The following is a 15,903-nucleotide window of genomic DNA, read 5'->3' on the forward strand; positions in this document are numbered from 1 at the left end:
GCGGATGGGAGGGGAGGAGTTCAAGCCCGAGACCCAGACAGCTGCAAGCCCTAAAAGATGACAACGTTACCTAAAAATAGGCTAGTAAAAGGCGCGTAGGACAAGCTAAGTCTGCACGGCGGGCCACGCGCGCCTGCGCCTCCCCGGGCTAATGGCAAATCGCACCTAGGCATTCCCGAACCCCAGGAGTCCGAGAGCGGGCGCCTGGCATCCGGGGCATTGTGGGAAAACGATGCGGTGACCACGTGACACGCCCCCACTAATCAGCGCGCAGACCGCACTTTTGCTGTCGGCTTCAAACAAACTACCTAGCGGGGTCGGGCGGCTCCGGCCCGCCCCTCGGCCGGGGTCGCGCCCGCAGGGTGGGGGGTCCGGGGGGCGGGGCGATGCGGCGGAGTGACAGCTCGCTGCGCCTATTCGGGTACACGGGCTGCGGGCGCTTGCGGGCGCGGTGGGCCTACGCAGCCAATGGGGGCTGGGGGCGGCCCGGCCGGCGGGGAGGCGCGGGGGAGAGGGGGCGGGCTCCAATCCGGTTCCATCCGGTTCTCCCACCGCCCCCGCGACGGGTCGCAGCAGTTCGTGTGGTGGTGGCTAGGCAGTGGCAGCTCCGTGACAAATCCGCCGTTGCACGCGTTACCCACTCCGCGCCGCCACGATGCCCAAGAGGAAGGTGAGCGTGGCGGGGCCACGGCGCCCGTAGGGTTTGGGTCTGAGGGGTTCTGGAACCTTCGGGGGGCGCGGGCGGCCGGGGCGTGACGTCATGCGGCCGCATTGTTCTCCTCTGTGCTTTCTCCTGCAGGTTAGCGCGGATGGAGCGGCGAAGGCGGAGGTGAGCGCGGGCCTCGGGTGGGCCGGGCGGGTTGGGGCGGCCGGGGGTGTCGCCTAGCGCGTCGCTCACCGGGTCTTTTCTCTCTGCAGCCCAAGCGCCGCTCCGCGAGGCTGTCGGCCGTAAGTACCGCGCTCGGGCTGGGGCAGGGCGGGAGCGAGCGGGGCGGGCCCAGCACGCCCACCCATCGCCTCACACCCCCTCTCTTTATTAATTTGTCTTTTGCTAGAAGCCCGCCCCAGCCAAGGTGGACGCGAAGCCGAAAAAGGCTGCGGGAAAGGTAGGTTTCGAGCGGGTGTCCAGGCAGGCCTCGTAGAGGTTCTGAGTGTTGAGGAGGTCTCTGGAAGGGGGTTGAGGGCGGCTGGGTAGTGTGTGGCACATTCGTTCGTCCATCTGCAGCAATATGGCTTTGCAGACGACCTGCGTTCAGTTCCCAGCATTCACAGGGCAGCGCAAAGGCATCCATCACTCCAGTTCCAAGACGTCTCATGCCCTTTTCTAATCTCTAGCAGCAGGCACACGGTGCACATACGTGCATGCAAAACACTCATACACAAATACGAGCCTTTAAAGACTCAGAAGCATTTTATGAGCTGAAGATGACTCACTGGTTAAGAACGCACAATGCTCTTACAGAGGGACCTCAGTCTGTTGAGTGACAGCTTCAAGGGATAAGAGGATCTGATAACCTCTTCTGGCTTCTGGAGGCACAGCCCGAGCATGCACAGACATATACGTATGCACATTGTTTAAAAGAGTAGTCTTTTTTTTTTCCTTTTCCTCGACATTTTATGGAGCGGAGTAAAAATTGAACTGTTTTCCCGATGGTTAGTTGGTGTTTTAAATTTAAACATTTGTGGGTATTTTTGCCTTTGTGTATGTAGGTGGAGGCCAAAAGAGGACATCTGGAATTAGAGTTAATAGTTCAGAGCTGCCGAGTGAGTGCTGGGCATTGAACCTGGGAGAGCAAACAGAGTACTGCTAACCCTGAGCCATCTAGCTCTCTCTAGTCTAGAAGGAATGGTGGTAATACCAACTAGACATAAAGGCTATGAGGTGAGGGTCTGAGGAGTGTCTGTACATTTCTGTTCCCCACCTCTTCTCTATGTATAAAACTTGGGCACTTGTACCTGTTTCCCCGAGTTTTTGTTTATATTTTGAGCTGCCTGTGAAGTTTTAGATAAGAGCAGTTTAGACTTCAGTAGGTTTGCTGCAGCAATGTAATCATTTTCTTCTTTCTTGCCTGCCCTCCTTCCAGCCTGTCTTACCTAATGAGCATGGAGTGGTGTGCATGTCTAAGGAGCACACTTGCCATTTGACTTTCCCAAAGAAAAACTTTGGAGAAGGGCATCACTTTTCTATTTCCACTGACCTTTTATATCTAGTTTATTTAACAAGCCTTTATCTTAGTTCCCCAACTAGTACATCCCACAACATTCTTGTGTTGCTCTGTACAAGTAAACATTTCAAAGCTTTGCTCATACATAGGAGACTTGATTAATTTTAGTGTACAGGTATTTTATGTATACATATGAGGGACTTTCGTTGTGTGGCCCTAACTAGCCAGAACTCAAGAGAGTTCTGCCTGCTGGTGTTAAAAGTGTACTATCACATGGGCCTAGGCATCTTATAATTTCTGCTGGTGCAGGGATCAAGCCCATGTGGACACCTGGTAATAATGGATAAATAACCACTCATACATACACACAATTAGACTGTGATTTGTTCATCCTTTTAAATTGTATAAATCACCAGTACACATAGGGAGTTTGGCTTTAATTACATCTATTTTATTATTGGAGTGTGCCTGTGCCACAGCCTGTGAAAATCAAAAATTAAAGTTCACTCTCAACTTTTTATGTAGATGTGGAGAACTAGGGTCCAAGGCTTGGTGGTCCAGCCTGAGTAATTTGAATATGACCTGTTGACTTAACTTGTTTGTTTCTACAATCTTTACAGTGATTTGTTGATTTTGTTTTGTTGAGCTCCTTCCTGTAAGACCGATGGGATCCAGAAATACGTTTCACACCACTTATGGTTTAGTTTTGAACTTAATGTTTCAAGTCCTAGCCTCATGATAATAGTACCTGTGCTATTCAGACTCTTCAAATACCCAAATGAAAACGATAAGTCAAAATTGATCTTTGTAGTTACTTGTATCCGGCAAGGAACTGTAGCCGGATGATCAGCTTGATTTTCAGTAAGGTGAATGGTCTTATATGTGTAGGTACAAGTCTGTCAGGACAATGGCTGCTGCTTGGCAATTAGATTGTTCATGCTTAAAAGAATTTGTGGAACTGGTGGGGTTACAAGGCCTTTGCATTTAATCTCATGTGTGGCAGTGGTGCTGTGGAGAGGTGCAGCACAGGCTTAAGGTTTAATCCCAGCTAAGAAGATTTAGGACTCCTCAGCATACATTGTGTCCTTGTTGGGATGGATCTCAAGTTGTCTAATATCAGGGCTGTGTGAGGGGCTGAGGTTGGCTCTTGTATGTCAAGATAACCATTGTAGATGCACTCTGCATCAAGTCAAAATTGAATGCAAAGTTTGTTAAAATGGCTCTTCTATTTTAGGATAAAGCAGCAGACAAAAAAGTGCAGATAAAAGGGAAGAGGGGAGCAAAGGGCAAACAGGCTGAAGTGGCTGACCAGCAAACTACAGATTTGCCTGCAGAAAATGGAGAGACGGAAAACCAGGTCAGAAAAGTGCATGTGTGAGCACTGATTCTGAGCAACATGTTAAATTGGATCTTCTGTGTAGCAGATTACATTTTTACGGAAACTTTTCTGTACAGTTCTCCCCCATGAGTAGGTAGAACATTATTGAACTAGGTTTTGTTTGAACATGTGCAAATCAGTGAGGGAAATAGAGATTTGCGTATGCCAGTTCCACCTGCAGTAGGATGCAGAGCTTGTGGAGATCTTCCCATGTGATTTGTAAGGCTGTGTTGGAGCAGGTGAGTGGTTCTGTTTCACTGAAGTCAGCTGTGGTCTCTGAGGCTGCACTTGCGCTACAGTCCAAGTTTGTATATTCTGGGTGCATGAGTTATTTGGCTCGTGCTAATTAGGACAAAAATGAGTTAGTTTTGTTTGAAAAGTAATTGCTAATTTAGGGCTGAGTGATAACTTGGTTCAGAAAAATAACATTGATTTCAGTGTTTTGTTTTTTGTTTTCAAGACAGGGTTTCTCTGTAGCCCTGGCTGACTTGGAACTTGCTCTGTAGACCAGGCTGGCCTCAAACTGTTATATATATGTGCTAAGCTTGGGAAGGCAAATTTAATTTTATGTAGGATTGTAGAGGGGTTCACTTGAATCAAACTTTTCCTGCCTACTGGGATGGGGGGCGTCATACTCACTGGCATATGTGTGGGTGCTGAAGAGCTCTAGTTACCCTGTCTGTATGATTAGCTAGCTTTACCCACTGAGCCAGTCCTCCAGCCTGAATACTATTAGAGTGGTTTTGGTGTGATCTTACTGTATAGCCCAGGCTGGCCTGGAACTCTCAGATAACGACTTGTCAGATAATTGCTTCTTAGTCAGAAAGTTTTGTTTTGTTATCCACCCCCCCCCCCCCCCCCCCCCCGTGGTTCCAGAGATCAAATTCAGAATTTTCTACACACTAGATGAAGACCGAGTTTATAACCAACAGCTACACATTTTTAAACTTTTTTTTTTCTGGTTCTAACTGCATGTCCAGTACTAAGTAATAGGGGCTCAAACCCAAACATAGCAGTCTGAACTGGCACTATGGTGCACATTTATAGTACCAGCAGGTGGCAAGTCTCTGGTAGAATCAGCAGCTGAAGGCATAGTAGCCAAATTATAGTTGATTGTCACCATAGTGACCAAATTATTGTTGATTCTCCTACAAGATTACCAAAAATCCTAAGCCACTGCACTTGGCAGATTAAGAAAACTTGATTCAGCTGATGAGCACAGTACTATGTATTCTCTGTAGCAGCACCTAGAGTGTATAGAAAAGGATTGAATGTATACAGATCATAAACGTGAAGTGAACTCAAAACATGCACTCTGTTCTGTTTGGTACATTACAGCCAGGTATATATGCAACACTACAGTGTCACTTGGATGAAGCTGGAAGGCCAATGTAAACAGGCATGTCGACAAGAAACAGCACAGGCATTTCTAAATGAGTGACACTAAGGCTGGGTGGGGGGGGTTGAAAACCCTAAAAGCCAGTGTCTGCACTAGACCTGAAGTGAGTGGCCAGGCCAAGGCCTCACCGTGCTCCGTATGTGAGTGCACACTCTGGTCAGAGGAAGTACATCTTTGTGAATTTGAGGCCAACCTAGTCTACATAGTGACTTCCAAGACTGCCAGAGCTTTGTGAATAGACCCTGTCTCGGAAGGAGGGTGGGGATATAGAAGCACACCATTCTGTTGTAACATATGGTGTACTTGATGTTTGCTTTTTCTTCTATGGTTTGCAGAGTCCAGCATCTGAAGAAGAGAAAGAAGCCAAGTCCGACTAAGCACCCATCATGTCTGTCAGTGGTCCCTGCCTCCCTTCTTGTACAATCCAGAGGAATATTTTTATCAACTATTTTGTAAATGCGAGTTTTTTAGTAGCTCTAGAAACATTTTTAAAAGGTGAGGGGATCCCACCTCATCCCATTTTTTAAGTGTAAATGGTTTTTTTAAGAAGTTAAAAATCATTTGCTGGTTGTTTATTTTTGGGTACAACCAGAAAATAGCAGGATACTGAATCAGGAGAGGCTGTGACTGTCTCGGGGGTCACCATAACATTCCGTAGAGGGGGCTAGTTTTATATCCTACAGTACAAAGCATACTAAAGGGCGGTTTGGGGTCTCAGTGGTGTATTCGTGTCTGGAATATTTTCCGTGATATCTGGTCCCGTGTTTCTAGTAGAACCATTTTGTAAGTAAACCAGTCTTTGGTCCTTGCCCTGTCAGAACTTCGATGCCTGTGGTTGTGGCAGTCCACTTTCCTAACATTTGTAACAATGTGCTGTGAAAGATGGGAATTTTGAGTGTGTTCTGTATGTGGCATAAAATTGAGTCGGTACTGAGGATTATGAACATTTGGTTGTTATGTGAGGTCTTAGGGAAACTTGCCACATTTGAGGCTGAACATCACTGGAATAAGTTCAAAGAAAAACAATATGTAGCTCTTCATTTGTGTACATGAACACAAATACTCTTCAGAGTTTGGGTACTTGTGATAAGAATTGGGATGTCTGTGTACTCTGCTCCTCAACCAATAAAATCTCAGTTATGAAAAAGTATTGTGAAAATGCCTGATTAACTTTCTGATAAGCTGTGTATTTTGTTTTTGCTTTTTTCTGTTTACCCCTGGCTGTTGCTTTACAGAGCCATCTGGCCTTAACTCGGGGATCTTCCTGTCTCTTGAATGCTGGAAGGACAGATCAGAGGTTAGGAGCACTGGCTGCTCTTCCAGAGGTTTTGAGTTCAATTCCCATCTACTACATGGTGACTCAGAACCACACATGGTGCCTTCTTCTAGCACACAGGTGTACATGCAGATAGAGCACGCAAGGTGTCGTGCATGGTTTCTGAGTTGAGAGGTTTACATGGCTGTGATAATGCATCTTGGAGTTGACTGAGCACTTGGGCTGTAGCTGTATACTGCACATGGCTTCTACTTTAATGTGTGCTGCTGATGGCTTGCACTGCAAGAACCTGGGACTTGGAAGGTTCTCTATAAACTGGGTCTTTGGGACAGTGCAAGCCTGTCCTTGACAGATCGTTGAGATGTTAGTTTCATGAAATAGTCTTGCTTAGTAGCTGTGTACCACCAGGCCTTGTTAGTGTTCTGGGGCCTTCTGCATGCTAAGGAAAATGTTAGATACATGCCCCTGGGAAGGAGTCTTACTCCCCAACACCACCAGATGAATGGGGAAAAGTTCACTAACCAGTTCCAGTAGCACAGACTTGTAGTCCTGGCTACCCTGCTGGTTGAGACAAAAGGATACCTTCAGTTTGTAGATGTGCTTTCCAGCTTGACTGGCTGAAGAGGGAATTCTGGAGATCTGGACCTAGTTCCTCACCTCAGCACTGGAACTCACTGTGTAACCCATGTTGGCCTCAAATGTACCAGCCTGTGCCTCTCAAGTGGTGGCATTTTTACCACCATGCCCTAGAAGCTTTTTGTTTCTGAAACAGGTAGTTTGTAACCCTGGCTATCCTGGAACTAACTAAACCAAGCTGTCCTCACAGAGATCTACCTGCCTCTGCCTCCTGGATTAGAGGCATATGCCACCACAGCCTGGCCCCCTTTTTTAAGTTTCCCTTTAGGGCCAGAGAGATGGCTCAAACAAAAGCACTTGCTATACTTGCAGAGAGTCCGTTTGTTTTGGGGAATGATTAATGCCCTCTGAGCTGCACAGGCTTTAGAAATGCACATGGTATACATATATTCTGGCAAAAGTTTAAATGAATCTTAGAGAAAAGTATGCCCATTCCCCAAAGCAGTACAGCATTAGGAAGCCCTGTGTGTCCCAATCAGTTCCAGCAGCCATGAGAACCAAACCTGTTAGGTGTGTATGTGTACGTTTATCTCAGCACCCAGAGGATTATAGATAAGGCTACCCTGTGTATGTACATGTGGTTATATATCTGTAGAGACAGAAATCGAACACATTTTTATAGTGTAGAAAACATTTACCTTTGAAGTGAATATTTTGTCAGTTTAGCAAGCCTTTATCATAATTACTTTAAACCAGGTGTGGTTGTTCCAGCACTTGGATAAGTTCAAGGCCAGCCTGGGCTACATGACATCCTAGTGAAGAAAAAGGAACAGCAAAAAGGACTCTAGAAGAATCTATGCTTAGCATTACATACCACCTTCCAGGCATGGTTCCAGAAGTCTCCATTGAGAAAGAGCGGGTGTTGGTGATGCTGAGGGTCTGGAGGTGTAGTTGTGAGGAGCCAGGCAAAAGCACTGACAGGTGGGGTGTGGCCCTTTTCCATCCCCCACCCTCAACTGCAGCTGAGTGCAGCCCATCTGCTCATCATGGAAGGAGCATGAAGTAGTCAGGACTTCACAGAAATGGTGGGTCGTGGGGTGGCGATGCTTAAAGGGGCAGTGTTGTAGCTTGTGTCCCATGATGGTGACAAGCTGGGGATTCTGTCTTGGTGGCTTTTCCTTTGAGTCTGAAAGAACAGTTGCTTTAGCAGCATGAGTGGAGCATTGGAGTGAACAGCTCTTGTGCATGATGTTGACGGCTTCTGTTAGGTCCTTGTGGTTGGAATGAGATGGCCCCCCTTCCATAAGCTCATATGTGTGACTGCTACTCCAGCTGAAGGAATTGTTTGCAATGGATTAGGAGATGGCCTTGGAGGAGGCAAGTCACTGGGGGCAAACTGACATTCTGAAAGCCCATGAGTTTGTTCCCAGTTAGCTCCTCTGCAGAAGACCTGGGTTCAGCTCCAAGCACACATGTAATGGCCACAACTATGTGTAACTCCAGCTTCAGGGAATTGGAAACTTCTTTTGAACTCTTTAGGTACCAGGCACACACATAATGACCTCAGTAGCTACTGAGGTAAGCCCTACTTCGGTGAAGGAGTCCTGCCATCCCACGGCTAGGTCTTAGTATCTTAGTCATTGTAAGAATAAATAAAACCAAGGGGTTGGAGAGATGGCTCAGTGGTTAGAGCACTGACTGCTCTTCCAGAGGTTCTGAGTTCAATTCTCAGCAACCACATGGTGGCTCACAACCATCTGGAATCTGATGTCTTCTGGTGTGTCTGACATCTACAGTGTATTCATATAAATAAAATAAACAAATCTTTAAAAAAAAAAAAAAAGCAGTTTACAAAGAAAATACTCCATGGCTAGAGTCTTTGATATACAAGGAGTGAGTAAAAGCCGACAGCTTCAAGAAGAGTTACAACTCAGGCATCTTTCTGTCTAGAAACGTTAAAAACATTTGCTACTCTTACAAATGGCCTGGGTTCAGTTCCCAGCACCCCTGGAGGAAACCATCTGTAATCTCAGTTGCAAGGATCGCAAACTTAGTGCACATACACGGAGCATCACACATGCAGACAGTACAATGATACAAGAAAAACAAATACTATGAAGAAAAATGTAAATTCCAGAAGTCCCAGGAACATTGGGGAGTTGTAATGTTTTCTGAAATTTAAAAAAAAAAAAAAAAAAAACAGGTGTCACCTCTCACCACTGACAGAAAGCCTGGCAGCAGGGACTTAGAGGTGCAGCCAGAGAGAGGGTCAGTCAGTCCATCATGATTAGGAGGGCATGGTAACCAGAGTGGCAGGACCTAAAACACAGCTCATTGGCTGCATGTTAGGGATCAGAGACAAGAGTTTGTGTTGAAAATAGGGTCAAGCTACAGCCTTCAAAAATCTTCCCCAGTAGTCCCCATCTCCGCCTAATGCACCTAACCTTACCAGCCAAAGACCTGCTGTTCAAATACATAGGCCTATGGAACATTTCAGGTCCAAAGTATAACACTAATAAAGATTTTATTTTATGTGTCTGAGTGGCTTTGCCTGCATGTATGTCTGTACCACAAGCGTACCCCGTGCCCTTGGAGGTCAAAAGAGGGCACCAGATCTCTAGGACTAGAGTTAGGATTGTGAGCCTCTGAGTGTTGGGAATCCAACCCAGATCCTCTGGAAACCCCGAGTTTAATTCAGGGTACAACTGCCTATAACGCCAGCTCCAGGGGATCCGGTGCCTCTGATGGTGTGCTGATGAGCACACACCTCCACATGGGCACTTGTGCTTGCATGCACATACAGGAGAGGATGGCAAATGTTCTCTGCCCTTTCCAGCAACTTTTCTGTTTTCTTGGCTAGGGTGGAAACCAGGACTCCTTCACCAGATTCTCCCCAGTCTCTGCCCACATCAGAGCGGGGGTTACAGGTGTGTGCGGAACACCTGGCTTGTTTGATGTGGGTGCTGGGATCCAAATTCCAGTCCTTGAGGTTGAGCAGCAACTTCTGAGCCAGCAACCTGCCACATTCCAAAAAGGCCCTTTAAAGTATAGTAAAAAGGGGGATGTAAAATCTCACTTCTCATAGATATAGAAGAAGGATTAATGATACAGACTTTGTCCAAACAAGCTGCATTTATAGTTAGGGTGACACTTTGGAGTCTCATGGAGGAATGGTGAGATGGGTCACTGGGTGAAGGAGCTCACATCAAACCTAATGGCCTGCCTTTTGGTTCCCAAAACCCATGTTGTAGGAGAAAACCAACTCCTACAAGTTTTCCTCTATCCTCCACACATACTCTGTTCTACCCGGATACACATATGTACCCTTAATGTGCAATAACATAGTAAGATGTTCTCTAAAACTTTCTGCACAGAATGCCTTGCTTAGTGTTGTTGCATGCCTGTGATCACCTTGCTCTGTGCTTTCGAGGCTGAGGCAGGAGGATCAAAAATCCAAGGTCATGGAGCTGGAGAGATGGCTCGGTGATTAAGAACACTGGCTGCCCTTCCAGAGGTCCGTGATTCAATCCCCAGCAACCTGTAACCGAAGTCTCACGGGATCTGATGTCTGGCCTGCAGACAGAGACGCAGACCAAAACAAAAAAACATATACATAAAACAAATTCTTTTTTAAAAACTCAAAGCCATAATCCCAGCATTCAGGAGGCAAAGTCAAGAGCTCTGGGAATTAAAGGTCAGCCTGGACTGTGTGGCAGACCACAGCAGCTAGGGTTACACAGAGAGAGACACAACACAACAGGAAACCTCAAGGCTAGCCTGAGCTGCTAGGATATATGAGGCTTTGTTAGCCCACCCAGTGACACTGCGCACTGTGGCAAGTGACGGGAAGCTGTTCCCTCTGACCACAGCAGCAACTGGCTTTGGAAACATGATCCCAGTAATACTCACTTTTGCAGGTCAGAGGTCATATGTCTACAACTTTTTACAACTTAGCCTCTGTGCATCTGAGTGCCAACCTCCAGGTTTGTCTCCAACCCCTAAGTACCCAAGGCTAACCTTGAACTACTACTGCCTCCATGTCTGGAGTGCTGTGATTACTGGTGGCTGTGTGTGTGTGTGTGTGTGTGTGTGTGTGTGTGTGTGTGTTCCCATGCTTGATTTTTATGGTGCCAGGGAACAGCAGGGCACTGAACTATATCCTGACATCTTTCTTAACTCCCTTTGTAGCCAAGGTTGTCTTTGAGCTCCTGATCCTCCTGACTCAGCCTCCTCAAATCTATGATTCTAGACGGTACACCAGTCAACCTGGCTGTAGCATGCTTCATGGAGGTGAGAGCCTGTGTGTCACATTAAAGGTTGACTGGCTGCTGAAGCAAACCATCACAACTGTGCTCAGCACAGCTCAGATGAATTAATCTCAGCTCTGATTAGCCTCTGCTGCCGACTCCTGGGAAACAGACTGTCTCTTGATTTTTGTTTTGCTCTGTTTTGAGATAGGGTCCTTATCTAGTCCTGACTGCTGGAACTCACTCTGCTGATCAGGCTGGCCTCAAACTCAGAGAGATCCCCCTGCCTCTCCCTTCTGGTGTTAAAGTCGGTCATGCACCACCAACACCCAGCTGCCAGTGTTTCTAGAGATGTGTTTAGTTTTGGTTTAGATGTTTTATTTATTTTATTGTATATATGTGAGTATTTTGCCTGCATATGTACTTGCATGCCTGGTGTCTGCAGAGGTCAGAACAGAATGTCAGATCCCTGTAGCTGTGCCTTCTACTCATGGACTATATCTTAAAACCATGAATCAAGGGCTGGAGAGATGTCTCAGTGGTTAAGAGTACTGACTGCTCTTCCAGAGGTCCTGAGTTCAGTTCCCAGCAACCACATGGTGGCTCACAGCCATCAGTAATGGAATCTGATGCCCTCTTCTGGTGAGCAGGTGTACATGCAGCAGAGCGCTCATACATAAAATAAATAAAATAAACAACAACAGAACATGAACCAAAATAAACCACTGCCCTTCCTCTCCTAGGTTGCTTTTATCAGGCATTTTGTGACACCAGCAAGCTAAGTGGCTGTCACTGAGATAAACCTGACTCATTCATAGACTTTTGGAACTGCATCCTGGAAAATTTTGAAGCAGGTCAGAGAAGCTATGGGATGCTGTAGCTACGGCTTAGGGAGACATTGTGGTAGGAGTTCAGAAGTCCAGAGTGCTGTGGAGCCCCAGCTTCCCAAGGTTTGGACAGGCTTCGAAATCCAACTACGGACAGTCATGTCACATTCAGGAAAAGAATCTTCTGCCTTCTGCCTGTTTCCTGAGAACTCGTGTAGGTCTGAACTCCAAAGTGATAGACCAGCGTGGTCAATAGAGAAAAACGTGAAGACAGCGTGGCTCAGGCTGCCTCCTGGCCACCACTTCCTACCCTTTCCCAACAAGGAAGCGGCAACCAGCAGAAAGACACAGGAAACTCGGATCTGGTGAGGGAAGGGTGAGGGGCACATTTAAGGTCACAGGTAAAGTGGGAGCTGCACTGCAGCTGTTAAAGTGATCTCACACAGGAACCAGCTTTCAGTTCCGGAGCAAAATGGCCCTCTTTACTGTTCTGTAGGTTACAAATTATCATATGCTTGCTGACTAAGCTTACGGAGAAACTGGGCATATGCATACCCCATCCCAGAGTCAGTTTTGTCTCAAAAGCATCCTCTGTGACCCACTGTCCAGGAGGGGGGGAGTAGAGAAACAGCCCAAGAGATTTTAAAATGCCGTGTGACTTTCACAGCTAGGATGTGAGGGGGTGTGAGGAGGGGAGGTGTGTCAGGGAGCCTTTGAGTTGGGACCAGCATGGTCTACAGATTGAGCTCTAGGACAGCCATGGCTAAGAAGAGAAACCCTGTCTCAAAAAGCAAAACTGCAGTCCATAGAGAACAAGGCTCAGTGGGTCACACTGAAGAATTAGCAGATCTGCATTCCCGTGTGTTTACAGTTCTCTGGAGTTGCTTGCATTCCTAGGCTTGTAGACTCCTGCCAAGTCTTCACTGTCAGACAAGTCTTACCTCCTGGTCTCACTTTAAAGACACAGGTCCATATAGACTACGCAAGAACATCTCCTCATTCCAAAGCATCAAGTTTAATCATGCCTGCAATTTTGCCATGTGCAGTGACATGTTTGCAGGCTGAAGGGTTAGAAAATATCCTATCACTGAGGAATAGCAGGCAGAAGGCAGCGGGAGGCCACAGAAGTGGGGTGCAGTGGTGCCGAGGGAATTGCCTCCCTGCACAGCACAGCTGGTGCGCTCACCTTCAGGGTTCAGCTCCCTCTCAGGACTTAGTTTCTCTCAGCTTCTTAGAGCCTCACCTTGAAGAGCAAGGTGGTGTGAAGGAGGTTTCTGTGGAGGTGCCCAAATCACAAACTCCACAATTCTGCCTGATTCAGCTCACAGCACAGCGTTGGGTGGAGCTAATCATAAAATTTTGAAAAGAAGAATGAAAGGAGCTTTAACAGGGAGAGTGTTATGAGAGCTGGTCCTGATGGCACAAGCCTGTCTGTCACCCCCAGCTACCTGGGAGGCTCACAAGCCTAATTCCGCCTGGGACTACACAGAGAGCTCAAGACCATCCTGAGTGATTTATCTGGAACTTGTCTCCAAATAAAGATTAAAATATGAGATGGGGCTGAATGGTGTTTGCCTAGCTTGTGTGGTGCCCCAGATTTGATCTTCATTGTTGCAGAATGGCTACACACACACACACACACACACACCCACACACACCCCTAAGATTAATCAAACAGTAGCCAGACTAGTGGCACTCAGGAGGCAGAGGCAGTGAGATCTCTGTGAATTCAAGACCATCCTGGTCTATGTAGTGAGTTCCAGGACAGCCAGAGCTACATAGTGAGACCCTGTCTCTCTCAAACAAACAAACAAACAAACAAAGATTGCTCAAACAGGCATTAGAGTTTAACCACAAGCCTGGTCTTGGGGAATTGATTGGCAGTGTGTGAACATTAGGGACCTCTCTTCCCACTGAGCCTGCATATTTGGTACCTGTTCCTACATCCACGCCTTCCTACTACCATGAAGTGGATGCCTTGGGTTTGGTTAGGGCAAGCTGTATTTTGAAATGGCTTTCTTGAAGCTTCCTGATATCTTTCTAGTCTACCCTGATACCTCTCACTGAATTTCTCCCATTTATAGTCAGTAACTAGGGTGTACATGTTCTCATTCAGACAAGCGTGGTATCTTTTACCTGTAATATCACCGTTCAGGAGGTTCAGGCAGGAGGACTACCATGAGTTTGAGGCCAGCCTGGGCTATGGAGATGTCCCTGTGTATGACACAGGGTCCTTGGATGTGTTCCTTAATTTACCTCTTGGGCAAGAAGAGTACCATGGTGACATCCTACATGAGAAGCTGCCCCTGGCATAGATTAAAGCTACATTACCAGAATGTGAACAGAGTTTAATCTGTTTACATTTTTAAGTTTCATTCTTCTTGAAGCTCAAGAGCAGTTTTATTGGAGTTTAAAAGAAAAAACCCAGAGCAGGCAATTGTAAATTCTGGCAGCTGCCCACCAGAGGAACGAGACTGGATGGGGTGGTGGGGGCGAGTCTGCCATGGAGGCCGCAAGGCAGGGTAGAGCAGAGATGACGGAACTTGAGAGAAACAGTGAAGCCAATTGCATTAGGGAAAACATGTTAGAAGAAAAGTTCGCCTTTCCGAATCACTCATAAAACCCAGTGAGACTCACAAAGCATCAAGGCCTCGGTGATGGTTTGTATATGCTTGGCTAGGGAGTGGCACTGTTTGGAGGTGTGGCCCTGTTGGAGCAAGTGTGTCACTGTAGGTGTGGGCTTTAAGACCCCATTTTAGCTGCCTGGAAGCCAGTATTTAGCTAGGAGCCTTCAGATGAAGATGCAGAACTCTCAGCTCCTCCTGCACCAAGCCTGGACGCCATCATGTCCTGGCCTCAATGATAATGGACAGAGCCTCTGAACCTGTAGAAATCACCCATGAACCCAACAATGAGAGTCTACAATTTGTGTCTTATTGTTTTGAGACAGCGTTTCAGTATGTTGCCCTGGATGACCTGGAACTCACTCACTCTGTAGACCAGCCTTGAACTCACAGAGATCTGCCTGCCTCTCCAGTTTGGGGACTAAAGGTGGCCACCGCAGCTGACACTATGGTGTGTGGTTTTGACGGCTCTTGCATCCTGCTGTTTTTACATCTCCACCATTGCCAGCCTTGCCTTGGTCTCTTGTTTCAAGCATCAGTACTCTTACTTCCCCCACATATTTGTTTATGTTTTTTCTTCTGGGAGGTAAAATTTGCATCCAGTGAAACATTCCAACCCTTAGGCTTCCTGTTTGCCAGTACACCTGTTCACTTGCGGCCTCCCTTGGGTCACAATGCACACACCTAGCCCATCCCTTTTCTAGGGTCTCATTTAGCCAACCATAGATCAGTAGATAATTGTTGTTATTGTTATTATTATTAGTTTTTTGAGATGGGGTTTTTCTGTCCTGGAGCTCACTCTGTAAACCAGGCTGGCCTTGAAGTCACAGAGATCACCTGCCTCTACCTCCCATGATAAGCCAGAAACTGTACCACTGAGTGATCTCCTAGCCTGTGATTGATTGGTTTTGATTTTTCATAACTTGAAGACTTAGTTTGGATTTTACTGTTATGAACAGACACCCTGACCAAGGCTCTTATAAGGACAACATTGGGACTGGTTTACAGGTTCAGAGATTCAGCCCATTATCATGAAGGCAGGAGCTGACCAGTGTAGTCAGACCAGCATGGTGCAGGAAGAGCTGAGAGTTCTACCTTTTGTTCTGAAGGCAAACAGAAGACCGGTTCCAGGCAACTAGGATGAGGGTCTTAAAGCTCACACCCACAGTGACACACCCACTCCAACAGTGTCACACCTAATAGTGCCACTCCCTGGGTCAAGCATATAAAAACCATTATAGAGACTGTTTTATTCTTTCCATTTGATTATGACTTCATGACCAAGATTCTTAAACACACGTGTAAGTGCTACAAGATACACCTCCATATTTTCTCACACAGGAGTCAAATGTGGGGCTTCTTTCATGGAGAAAATTATCAGTCTGTCTATAGGAGTGAGGTCCTGGGTTTG

At 46.7% G+C, this 15,903-nt stretch overlaps 1 protein-coding gene across 1 annotated transcript; it reads left to right on the forward strand.

The window, feature by feature from the left end:
* The first annotated feature begins 528 nt into the window (after positions 1-528).
* Positions 529-6,078, forward strand: HMGN1 (high mobility group nucleosome binding domain 1). The gene is made up of 6 exons (XM_080918721.1): positions 529-670; positions 800-829; positions 919-948; positions 1,056-1,106; positions 3,400-3,522; positions 5,278-6,078. Exons 1-6 carry the CDS (start codon positions 656-658, stop codon positions 5,317-5,319), a joined length of 291 nt encoding a protein of 96 aa, XP_080774847.1. The 5' UTR covers positions 529-655; the 3' UTR covers positions 5,320-6,078.
* Positions 6,079-15,903: the final 9,825 nt, after the last annotated feature.

Source organism: Micromys minutus, assembly GCF_963924665.1.
Source record: "Micromys minutus genome assembly, chromosome: 7".
In the NCBI taxonomy this organism is placed as follows: Eukaryota; Metazoa; Chordata; class Mammalia; order Rodentia; family Muridae; genus Micromys; species Micromys minutus.